The sequence below is a fragment of the Arachis ipaensis genome, chromosome B07 (assembly GCF_000816755.2).
Source record: "Arachis ipaensis cultivar K30076 chromosome B07, Araip1.1, whole genome shotgun sequence".
Classification (NCBI taxonomy): Eukaryota; Viridiplantae; Streptophyta; class Magnoliopsida; order Fabales; family Fabaceae; genus Arachis; species Arachis ipaensis.
This window is the reverse complement of record NC_029791.2, coordinates 106,061,120-106,072,957: the sequence shown is the minus strand read 5'-3', so window position 1 is coordinate 106,072,957 and position 11,838 is coordinate 106,061,120. Positions and strand designations below refer to the sequence as shown.

General features: G+C 35.5%; 1 protein-coding gene across 2 annotated transcripts; it reads left to right on the top strand.

Annotated features, from left to right (window-relative positions):
- LOC107610085 (mitogen-activated protein kinase homolog NTF3) lies at positions 8,984-11,735 on the top strand. Of its 2 annotated transcripts, none has more exons than XM_016312160.2 (3): positions 8,984-9,387; positions 9,890-10,315; positions 10,957-11,735. In XM_016312160.2, exons 2-3 carry the CDS (start codon positions 9,893-9,895, stop codon positions 11,650-11,652), a joined length of 1,119 nt encoding a protein of 372 aa, XP_016167646.1. In that variant the 5' UTR covers positions 8,984-9,387; positions 9,890-9,892; the 3' UTR covers positions 11,653-11,735. The 2 variants fall into 2 exon arrangements, with proteins under 2 accessions (XP_016167646.1, XP_016167645.1); XM_016312159.2 differs by having other exon boundaries at positions 8,990-9,387; positions 9,879-10,315.

Genomic DNA, 11,838 nt, shown 5'->3' with positions numbered 1-11,838 from the left:
GTATCGTATACAGATAACGGCATAATGCTGACACAAGCGCCTAAGTCACACATGCAATCCACAAACTACATACCACCTATAGTGCAAGTAACCATACAAGGACCAGGATCACCACATTTCTCTGGTATAGCACCCATCAGAGCAGAAATTGAGCTACCTAAAGGAATAGTTTCTAAATCATGAATCTTTTCCTTATTCATGTACAAATCCTTTAGAAACTTAGTATACTTAGAAACTTGACGAATAGCATTAAAAAAGGGAATAGTTACTTCAACCTTTTTGAAGATATCCACCATCTTGGGATCGAGTTCCACTTGCTTTTTAGTCTTGCTAGCTAGGTGTGGAAAAGGAATGGGAATGGCCTCTTTCAAAACATTGTCTTCCTTAGAAACTCCCTCCCTTGGTTGAGAAACTTCTTCTTCAACCGCCTCTTGTACCTCATCCTCGTCTTCCACATCTTCTACCTCAATAATGTCTTCATCTTGAGTGGCTTCTTTTGAGCTTGCCTCCTCGGGACTCCTCTCATGCAATGTAGTGCCGGACCTCAAGGTGATGGCATTGATTCCACCCTTGGTATTGGGTAGAGGTTGAAAGAGAAGTGCACTAGAGATTGAAGGTTGAGTATTGGAGGTAGAGGGTGGTTCTATACGGGATATAAGAGCTTGGAGAGTGGAGGTAAGATCGGTGAGGCTAGAGGTAAGTGAAGTTTGAAGCTCTTTTTGTCCTTGAAGAATAGAACGGAATGTTTCATCTTGGTTGGAGGAAGAAGGAGGGTAGGTAATTTGGGGAACTTATGGTTGGTTGAGTTGAGGTGCTTGAGCTTGCCTTTGGTGAGGTGGTTGGTATCTTTGGCCTTGGTTTTGTTGTTGGTAAGGAGGGTTTTGTTGATACCGGTTTTGTTGGTAGTTATTATTCCACCTTTGGTTTCCACCATTGTCTCTTCCTCCTTGGTTGTAGTTGTCTCTCCATCTTTGGTTGGGATTGTCTTGCCAACCTTGATTGTAGTTACCATATTGATTATAGTTACCACCTTATTGATAGTACCCTTGATTCGGACAGTTGTAATAAGCATTGCTAGCCGCCAAGGTGTTGTCCTCTTGGAGTTGTGGACATTCATCAGTATAGTGAGAATAGCAAGCGCAAATTCCACATACTCTCTGAGGGACTAACTGTTGACATTATTGTTGTGGAGGGGGTGGAGGTTGTTATTGATTAAGTTGGAGTTACTTGAGTATATTGGTCATCTCTCCCAAAGTCTTGGTAAGAGCGGCAGTCTTATTACTAGAAGAAACTTCCGCAATAGCCTTGGGATGATTATTTCTTTACCTTGCATGTTGGGTAGACTCGGCTAAATCGGTGATAAGTTGCCACACTTCTGCCACCGTCTTGTACTTTATCAAAGAGCCATTACTTGCAGCATCCAAGAGGATTTTATCTTGAGGCTTCATGTCTTGGCAAAAGTAACTAATTAACACCAACTGGTCAATCATGTAATGGGGCACGAATCAAGGAGATTCCTAAAGCGTTCCCAATACTCAGAGAGAGTCTCTGATTCACCTTGAATGACGCAAGAAATTTCCTTCCTCAATCTATCTGTGACCTCCGGTGGAAAGAACTTCTCCAAGAATTCCCTTCTAAGCAAATCCCAATTAGTAACAACAGCTTCGGGTTGAGTGTAGAACCACTCCATTGCCCTTCCCTCAAGAGAAAATGGGAAGGCATATAACCAAACGGCAACCTCATCCGCACCATACCGCCTAGTAGTTGAACAAGTTGTTTGAAAGTCTCTAAGGTGCTTGATGGGCTCTTGAGCGGGTAAACTATGGAATTTAGGAAGTAGATTGATTAATGCGGTCTTCAGTTCAAAATCGGCAGTCAAATTTGGATGATGCGCTTGAAATGGTTGAAGGGTAAAATTCGGAGCTCCCGTTTCCTTGGGAGTAATCCTTCTAGAAGCTGCCATAGTACTGGTACCTAAATCAATGGAAGAGCCATCAATAGATTTAGTAGGAGAGGAACTAGTTTCTTCCTCAAATGACACTTCAGACTTAACCTCGGGTACGATTGATGAATTGGGCAAAACCTCCTCACCACCCTCGGAGGCTAACCGACGCCGAGCTCGCCTAATATGTGAAATGGTTTTTTCAATCTCAGGATCAAATGGGACTAAGCTCGGATCCGGTAATGAACACGTCATTCAATAGAACAAACATAGAGCTCATGGCAACAAAATATATTAAGCAAAATACTAATAAATACTACTAATAACAAAAAAGAAACACAAATAAAATATGCAATTATGCAAATCTGAAAATATTTACACCAACCAATAATTTAGCACACATATGCAACTCCACGGCAACGGCGCCAAAAATTGATGGGCGGATAAATGCCAGTTAAGAATTTCTGAAAAGTATTTTCTAAAACAGTATTGCAAGTACAACCTTAACCCACGAAATTTTCACTATCAATTTCGAATGTGTCACAATTAATAATAAATAACCGGGATTAGAATCCCGGGTCGTTTCCCTAAGAGTTGACACAAGATGCAAATTATTGGTTAGGATTTTTCTGAATATTTTTTTGAAATTGAGAACGGAAAAATAAATAGCTAGAAATTAAAGCAATGGATAACTAGAAAGAGTTGATAATTAATCAAAATAAAAGGTCTTGGTTAGGGGAGAGAATTGAAATTTCTATCCTTGTCTTTCCTAAGTGTAATGATAAAGGTTCATTGCTCCCACTTAGTTATCCTCTAATAATTGAAGGAAAGTCAAGTGGGTGTCACTAACTCTAGCTCACAAGTCCTAGTCACTTCATGGGGAAGGACTACAGTTGGTAAGAATTGAGCTAGCCAGCAATTTCCAATTACAGATTAATACTTGGGTCTAACAATTCAAGGGGTTCCAATTACTCAACCTCCAACCAAGTTGTGAAATTTACTCCATTATCATGAATGCCATTTCTACAAACACATGGTGGGTGTAAATAAAAGACATGATAATTATGAGAAATTAATTAAATCAAAATTAGCACTAACAATAATTAACAATTTGATCAAACAAGCAATAAAAATAAACATAAAAATAATTCAATGCATTAATAAAATTCAAGAGTAACAAGATCCAAACATGAATTCAATAACCAAATGGAAAAGAGTATTAAGGGAATTAAACAAGAAACTAGAAATAAAATGACGAGGAATGAAGGTAGCAGCAGCTCTCTCAATATCCAATTCGAAATGAAAATAAGAATGCCAAAACCCTAGAGAGAAGTAGGAGTTTCTCTCACTAGAATTCAAAACTAATCAAAAACTAAAGTGAAAAGTGAAGTGTCTTCAGTCTCAGCTTCATCCTAGCCTCTAGTCTGCATTTTTGGGCTTGAAACTGGGTCCAAATCAGCCCAGAAATCTCCCCCAGCGAGTTCTGTTAATTGCAGCACGTGATGCTCGTCACGCGTACACATCAACTACGCGTACGCGTCAGTGTTCAAGGCTCCTGGTCACGCGTACGCATCAGTCACGCATACACGTCAGTGGAAAATGGCTTGATCACGTGTACGCGTCAGCCATGCACGCGCGTTGCCTCCAGCTACTCAAATATTCAAATTCTTGTGTTCCTTCCACTTTAGCATGCTTCCTCTTCATCCTTTATGCCATACATATCACAGTATCGAATGGTAATAACAGAGGATTAAAATTGGCGATTTAAAGGCTTGTAAAGCATGTTTTCAATCATAGCACAAAATTAGGAAGAAAACTGAAAAACATGCAATTTACATGAATAAGTATGAGAGTAGTTGACAAAACTCACTCAATTCACTCCAAAATATATCATAAATTAGTGGTTTTTCAGTTCCCTAGCTGTAACTCAAGCGAGATAACTCTGTCGAGAATCACAGGAGCTCATGTAGAATATGGGTCATACTGTCGTTCCACCCATATTCATAAGATTAAGAACGGAAACAACACCTTAGAACTGAATCAAACATTAATTAAAGTAGAAGAGTAATAATCTTAATCCATAGAAATAAATAGAGCTTCTAACTTTAACTAAGAGGTTTAGTTGCTCATGACTTACAGAAAATAGAATTAGAAAAGTGTCAGGAGAGATCCCTCAACATCAATGATCTTCTCCTTTAAATACTAATTTAATAATTACTAGGTCTAAAAAGATATTAATTTTAATTAAAAATTACAAACAGAAAATAAAATAAGCTTAAGAGGTGTTAAATCTACTTGGAGGCCCAATAGATGAATGATGTGGGCTGAGGACTGGTGTTCAACGCCAATATGGGCATTGAACGCGCATAGGAGGGTGAAACGATGCTGGCTTTGTCCTGCTTCTGGCGTTTAACGCCAATAACGCCAGGCTTTGCTCCCTCTAGGGCGTTTGAATGCTAAGCTTCACGTTCAACGCCAGTTTTGGGTAGTGATTCCAGAAGAAAAGTATAGACTATTATATATTGTTGGAAAGCTCTGGAAATTAGCTTTCTAACGCCGTTAATACTGCTTCAATTGGATCTCTATAGCTAAAGTTATGCTTGTTGGAATGCATGGAGGTCAGGGTTGACAACATCTTCTATCTCTTCTTTGCTGTTGCACAGAACTTTGCCAAATTCACCCAAAATTTACCTAAAAATCATAGAAATACCACAAAAACTCAAAATAACATTCAAAGATAAATTTTACACTAAAACATACTAAAACTTAATAAAATCTAACTAAAAACACCTAGAAAATATAATGAAAAAGAGTATAAGATGCTCACGCATTAATTGGTGTACATGCATGCAATACTTGATTAATTATAAGCTTCCATTGGCTTCATTGCATGCTTAATTGATTCATGCATAACATCTTCCTTCCATTAATTGGCGTAGTACGCCAATCTCATTAACACATGCATCATCATATTATTAGTGCCACATGCATGCTTTTTTTATTAGCACATGCTTCATTCATTCATCATATTAATCACGCCAATTGCATTATATGCTCACTTCATTATATACTTCATTTGGCTTCATGCATGCTTCTTGCATTATACGATTCAGGATAATAAAATATGCTTGCCTTCCTTAGATTCACATTGATAACATGCATGACTTTTATTTGCTTTATTCATTAACGTATGATTCATTTGGTTTCATTATTCATTGGCATTAATGGCGCCAAATCATGCATGCCCTTGGCACGTTTCAAGGCCATGCTTTCAAAAGTGTGGCCTAAAACTCAAAAGCGTGGCCTAAGGTTTTTAAGTCTGTTTTGTATTTTTTTTTTTTTTATTATTTTCTACAGAATTCATCAATTTAAAAGGATCAAAGTAATATACACAAAATTTTAAGGAATCTCTGCTCCAGCATCGTCACTATTTGCTCTATTCAGGGTTGTATACGTGTTCATGGAGTAAGTTTGGTGTGCTACACTAAATTTGCATCCCACTGGATACTTGACCTAGTCCACATAGATTGTATCACACTAAGTTTGGTGTTCTCACAACAAGTTTGGTGTTGCCACATGCACCATGCAAATACAGTAACAACCTCATTATTTTACTTTATTTTGGCTTCCATTTCATTCTGTTTTGATTTGGTTTCTTTTAATTGAATAAGCCTCGGCATTAACAGAATTCTTTCACTTGATAATCATGTTTCCATTACCATAACTTCTTCTTTTCTTTGATGCTTGAGAGAAACCAAAGGCTCAAATTAAAAGGCTGTGAGTACCACTGACTAATGAAATTAAAATAAAAATAAGCTCAAAGAGCACCTTAGTCAAGTGCTTGTAGTGCTTATGTATCAAGCCAAAAGTTTGAAAACAAAGCATTTAGAGTCACGGTTAAACTCAAGGTGCAAAGCACCCCCCTAAAGTGAGAAAGCTAAAGGCTCTGAGCACCAATGGTGGGGAAGAATAAAAAGACAAAATAAGCTCAAAGAGCTCCTCAATTATGTGCTTGTGGTGTTTTTATGTCGAGTAAAAGCTTGAAATAAAGCATTTAGAGTCACGACTAGGCTCAAGGTGCAAAGCACCCAATGAACTTAAATGATAGAAAGAAAGTGAATAAGCTTGCTTCAAGGTGATGATTCAAAGAAGGATTCTATAATCTAATCTGGATATAACCTTAAAATATTATAGTCAATTGTGTTGAATTGTGCATAAGTAAAACAGGTAACCAAACTCATTTAGATTGCAATCCATTACCCCTGTATCATAAGGTTAAGCAATTTGGATTAAGATGATTCTTTGCTTACTTGAGGACAAGCAAGATGTTAAGTTTGGTATTGTGATGCATCCACATCTTTAGTGTTTTTCCATATAGATTTTAATTGATTTAATAAGAATTTCTGTAAATAATCAATGAATTTAAGGTTAGAATGAACATTACTTTAATTAGTTGAAATTCATTAATTACAAAAAATTTTAGAAAGAAAACAGAAAGGAGGATGGAGAGCATAAAACAAAAAGCTCCCTATGACAAAACAGAAAGCTCTCTGTCACAAATAGAAGCTATCCTGGAAGCATAAGGGGCGTGCAACGTGAAGACCATCATGTACTACGTTATGAGGCATTTCACATGTCATGCATACGCATGTAGCGCGTGTATGCATGATCATCACTTTTCACATAGTACGCTAGAGATTTCATGTACAACACTGCAGTCACGCGTACGCATGATGCATGCGTACTCGCAATAAGATATTTTTGGGCGAGCACTCATAATGTATGCGTACGCGCAAGTTGATTTTTGCGTAGTATGTTGAATTCACCACGTACAACGCTAGGGCACATTCATAAGGCCAAATTGAAGGAAATTGGCTCACGTACAATATAGCCTAATTCACGTTGTACGTGAGCCTAACAAATTGTGTTCCAAGCCAAAATATACTTCACTTATAATGTGGTGCAAGCAATGTACTACTTGGGCTTTGGTGCTTCTCCCAAGGTTCCAATTCAAGACCATTCTTCCTCCAATTTCTCAACTTTTTGGATGATCAATCACAATTAGAAAAATATTTAATTCTGTTTTAGTTTTGATTTGTTTTTTAAGTTTGAATTTTGAATTCTATTTCTCTAGGGTTAGTATATAACGGAAGAGGGTTCTGACCTTTTCTCTTCTTCGGCAATTTGGAGTTATATTTTCTTAAGGATTTTAAGGAAGAACATGAGTTTCTAATTCTCCTCGATTAAGGTTAGGAGCTCTATTAGTTCTATGGATTAATGCAATAATTTTTCTACCTCTAATTTGTGCAATTGATTTCTTCTTAAGAAAAGGTTTTTGTTCTTCATCTTAAAAGGTTTGAATATATTGGAAAACAATTCTTCTTTTATTTGAATTTTCTTAATCTCTTAAAAAAATTGATTAATTGAATTAAGCTTAAAAACCGATTCTCATAATTCTTAAGTTTTGAAATTGGATTGATAAGTGACATAAAATCAATTAGGTTAAATTCTTTTGAATTGTGTGGCTTTATAAATCATAGACGTACTTACCTCTTTTCTTGGTTAAGTGACAAAGGGATTAGAGTTTAATTAAGTTAAAGTGAGATTGAATCACCTGGTGCGTGTTTAGATTTCAGTTTGTAAACGAGAGTTTATATAAAATTGATTTTGCAAACTTGATTTTGATGAAAAGTAAGTTTGTGTTAAAGTGATTTATATTTGGTAATCTTTATATCAAAATGGATTATAGTAAAGTAAATATTGTTTGGATTACACTACTCAAAATTTCTTTTAGATAAAAAATTACTAAAATAGACATCAATTTAAATAAATTTTTATATTATTCTATCATTTTAATTTAGATATTTAAATAGATGTTATTAATTAATTTTATAATAAAATTAATATTTACTTACTAAAATAAAAATAATATATAAAAATTGGCAAAATATATTTTTATATCAAAAGAAAAAATAATATATGAAAAATATACAAGCAAGAAAATAAAGGGTAAAATTGATAAAAAAATAAATAAATTCAATTCTAATGTGATTTTCTAAAGGCAGAAGCTACAATTTCTAACTTCTTGTAAACGCACGTTAAGAACTTAAAAGTTAAAACTACGTTAGCGTTAAGAGAAAAAAAAAAATATCCAAACATAAAGAGGAAGCTTTTAATGCACTCAAACGTGCTTCTCTTCTTTCTAACGCTAAACCAAACACAGCCAAAGATTAGAATTTAATTACTAATAATTTGTCATAAAAGAATTATTGCATGATTAAGGTGAAAAGTGAAAATTATTAATCCGAATGTTCTAATATCTCTTAAATTTTAACTCTCTTAATCATACACATTTTTCACACTCACTGTTTGCTTCTGTTTTTTCTTTGTTTAATTGTTGTTTGTGCTTAAAGCTTTACAAAACTCTAATTCATTGTCTGACTAGATTAATTAATCTGTTAATTCTCGTGTAATCGAGACTCATCTCACTGTGAATTATTACTTGTTAAGATCCAATACACTTTCCAGTATTTTATAGATTGTAAAATCGACATCAATCATGTCAGTATCCTCACTAAATAGTTTTAGGTATACATTATTGCATGTTTTTATTTTTTTGGTACTCCACATGAGAAGAACGACTTCTTGAAAAAAAATCTAGTAGAACATTTTAAATCGTCCATTATCTAAATTTTTCATGTGTATTTAAAAAGAATTGCATGGTAACATTGTACCTACATTTTCTTAACAGGATGAATCTACCAAATCCATCTAGATATTAAAATACACTATTACACATTAAAATTCCAAAAATGATTCAATACAAGATCAGGTTGAATCACGGCCATATCTAAAGATAATAACTAATTAATATGTATCATATTAAATAGATTAAATGATTTTAAATGGTGATCACCTTAATTTTTTTATGAGAAAACAAACAAAAAAAGATGTCGCCCATCACTAGTACTCGAGTAGGACGAAAAGAAGGATGATGGTAGAAACAAGGAGATTAATAAATACACTACGCTCGGAATAAATAAATAAATAAATAAATAACTAAATAAATAAGAAGAAATATCATATCATGAGGCTTGGCTAGGTGGGGGTGCTAGGTGTGGCTATCGGAGGAAATCTCGGGTATTACTTTCTTGTGTGTCTTTTTGAGAGAGAGAAAGAGAGATGCAATTCCAAATATTGCCGACAACATGAAGAATCTTGATCGCTGAAAAAACCTATGCATTCCCGAAGAGAGAGATCCAACACAAGCTTCTTTCTGCATTCAATTCAAACATGTTACTATATAATTATCTGCTTTTGCACTCAGCTTCACTGTCCAATTCTCTCGTTCCAACCCCTTCTCTGATAATTCCAGCTTGATGACCCCGATTTCGACAACACCAACCATACAAGGATAAAGCTTTCTTTCTTTTCACATAAAAAAGGTAACTTCCTCCTTTTTTTTCTTTTACTTTTCCATATGCGTTTCCAAATTGTTGCTGTTGTGTTTTCCTTTCATTCTTTCTTGTTTCTGCCTCTGCTCTTAATCGTGACACTTGCTACAAATTTGTGTTTCGTCATATAGTTTTAAGAAAAAATGAAATTAAAACTTTTTATTCGGATCTTGGTGCTTTAATTTTTATGCACACTCACTCTCACGTTGAATTGCATCCACTTGTTACCCTTATTGGTGAAACCACATGCTGCCTGCCGCTGCTTTCAAAAAAATTGGGATTCAGAGGTTGTTAATCATTGCTAGATGTTAATAGTAACAAGGATAGTACTGTTCTACTGTCTTTTTCGTTTAATCGCTTTAAAAATTGGATATAAGGATTACTTAATAGATAATAGTAAGATGAACTTAGAATCATGACAGCATAAAATAAATAAAATCTAAAACTTTGATTATACTTTCTGAATTGTGAGGTGGCTGCAGTTAATTTGCAGGGAATGGCAACTCAGGTTGAGCCTCCAAATGGGATCAAGATTGAAGGGAAGCATTATTATTCCATGTGGCAAACCCTTTTCGAGATTGACACGAAATATGTCCCCATCAAACCTATTGGCCGAGGAGCATACGGAATTGTTTGCTCTTCTGTGAATAGAGAGACCAATGAGAAAGTTGCAATCAAGAAGATACAGAACGCCTTCGAAAATCGCATTGATGCGCTGAGAACTCTGCGTGAACTGAAGCTTCTTCGGCACCTTCACCATGAAAATGTAATTGCTTTAAGAGACATCATGATGCCTACTAACAAGAGCAATTTTAAGGATGTCTATCTGGTGTATGAACTCATGGATACAGATCTGCATCAAATTATTAAGTCTTCTCAAGCATTATCTAACGATCACTGTCAATATTTCCTCTTTCAGGTATGAATCTTTGACTCGCATCTAGACTAACTTAGTGTTACCTAGATTATTTTTTTTATCAATAATAGATATAATTTTTTTAGTAGAAGTACATAAAGAGTACATAGTATATAAGGTATAATAACTCAACAAATTTTTTTGGGAAAAAAATAAGTTTTTATCATTTTGAATAGAATGAAAAATCTCCTTAAAAAAATATTTGTTGAGTTATTACACCTTATATACTATGTATTCCTTATGTACTCCCACTAAAAAAATTACAATGGTAAGCTTATATATATTATTGATAAAAAAAATAATCTAGGGAACACTCAGTATGAACAATGAACAATTATTCATATTAGTTTACTAGTATGCATGTTTAGTATTCTAGAGTCGAAACTGAGCATCATATCATGCTTATGGAGCTCATTTGCAAGTGATTGTGATAGTCCAGCAGTGTTTAATTCTGCTGCTTTTTCAGTTTACTTCTCTGCCTATTTTCTCCCTTGATTTCTTGTGAACCTATTGTTCTTCCGTAAAGAACTTGTCAATCATGTGTGGCACATTTGTAAGGCTCGCCAAAGTTATAAATTAATTCTAGTAATTTGTCTTGCTTAGCTGATTATTGCATTTACCAACTGAGAAGTTCTTGGTTGCAGTTGCTTCGGGGCTTAAAATATCTTCACTCGGCCAACATTCTTCATCGTGACCTGAAACCCGGGAATCTTCTGATCAATGCAAATTGTGATCTAAAAATATGTGATTTTGGTTTAGCACGCACCAACAGCAGCAAGGACCAGTTTATGACTGAGTATGTTGTCACCCGATGGTATAGAGCTCCAGAGCTCCTACTCTGCTGCGACAACTATGGGACGTCTATTGATGTTTGGTCTGTGGGGTGCATCTTTGCAGAGCTTCTTGGACGGAAGCCTATTTTCCCAGGTTCGGAATGTCTCAACCAGCTAAAACTGATTATCAACATCCTTGGCAGTCAAAGGGAGGAAGACATCGAATTCATCGATAATCCAAAGGCAAAGAAGTTCATCAAATCTCTTCCATATTCTCCGGCAACCCCCTTTTCCCGACTCTACCCACAAGCCCCCCCATTGGCAATCGATCTGCTGGCCAAGATGCTTGTTTTTGATCCAACTAAGAGAATCAGCGTCGCTGAAGCGCTGCAACACCCTTACATGGCCCCTTTGTATGATCCTAATTCTGATGCCCCTGCCATCATTCCGATTGATCTTGACATCGATGAGGATCTTGGAGAGGAGATGATTAGGGAGATGATATGGAGGGAAATGCTTCATTATCATGCTGAATCTGCTATGGGAAATGCACCCTTGTGCTCATAATATTGAATCTTGGTACTTCTTTGGTCGTTTTCTCTTGTTGGTGCTTAAGACAGTTCTAATAACATAGGTTGCTTTAAAATAACTAGAAGGGCAAAGTCATCATTGAGCTCAATACATGTTCAGCTTGCTTCCAGTTAGTAACTAGAAAGGATTTCTCATAAAGGTTGTTTTTGTCTTGAGCTCTTT

What these genes read in the sequence shown, in the direction of transcription:
- LOC107610085 (XM_016312160.2), top strand. Translation starts at nt 9,893, where the DNA reads ATGGCAACTCAGGTTGAGCCTCCAAATGGGATCAAGATTGAAGGGAAG. An exon ending in GTCAATATTTCCTCTTTCAG is followed by an intron (nt 10,316 to 10,956) that starts GTATGAATCTTT and finishes TCTTGGTTGCAG; the next exon opens with TTGCTTCGGGGCTTAAAATA.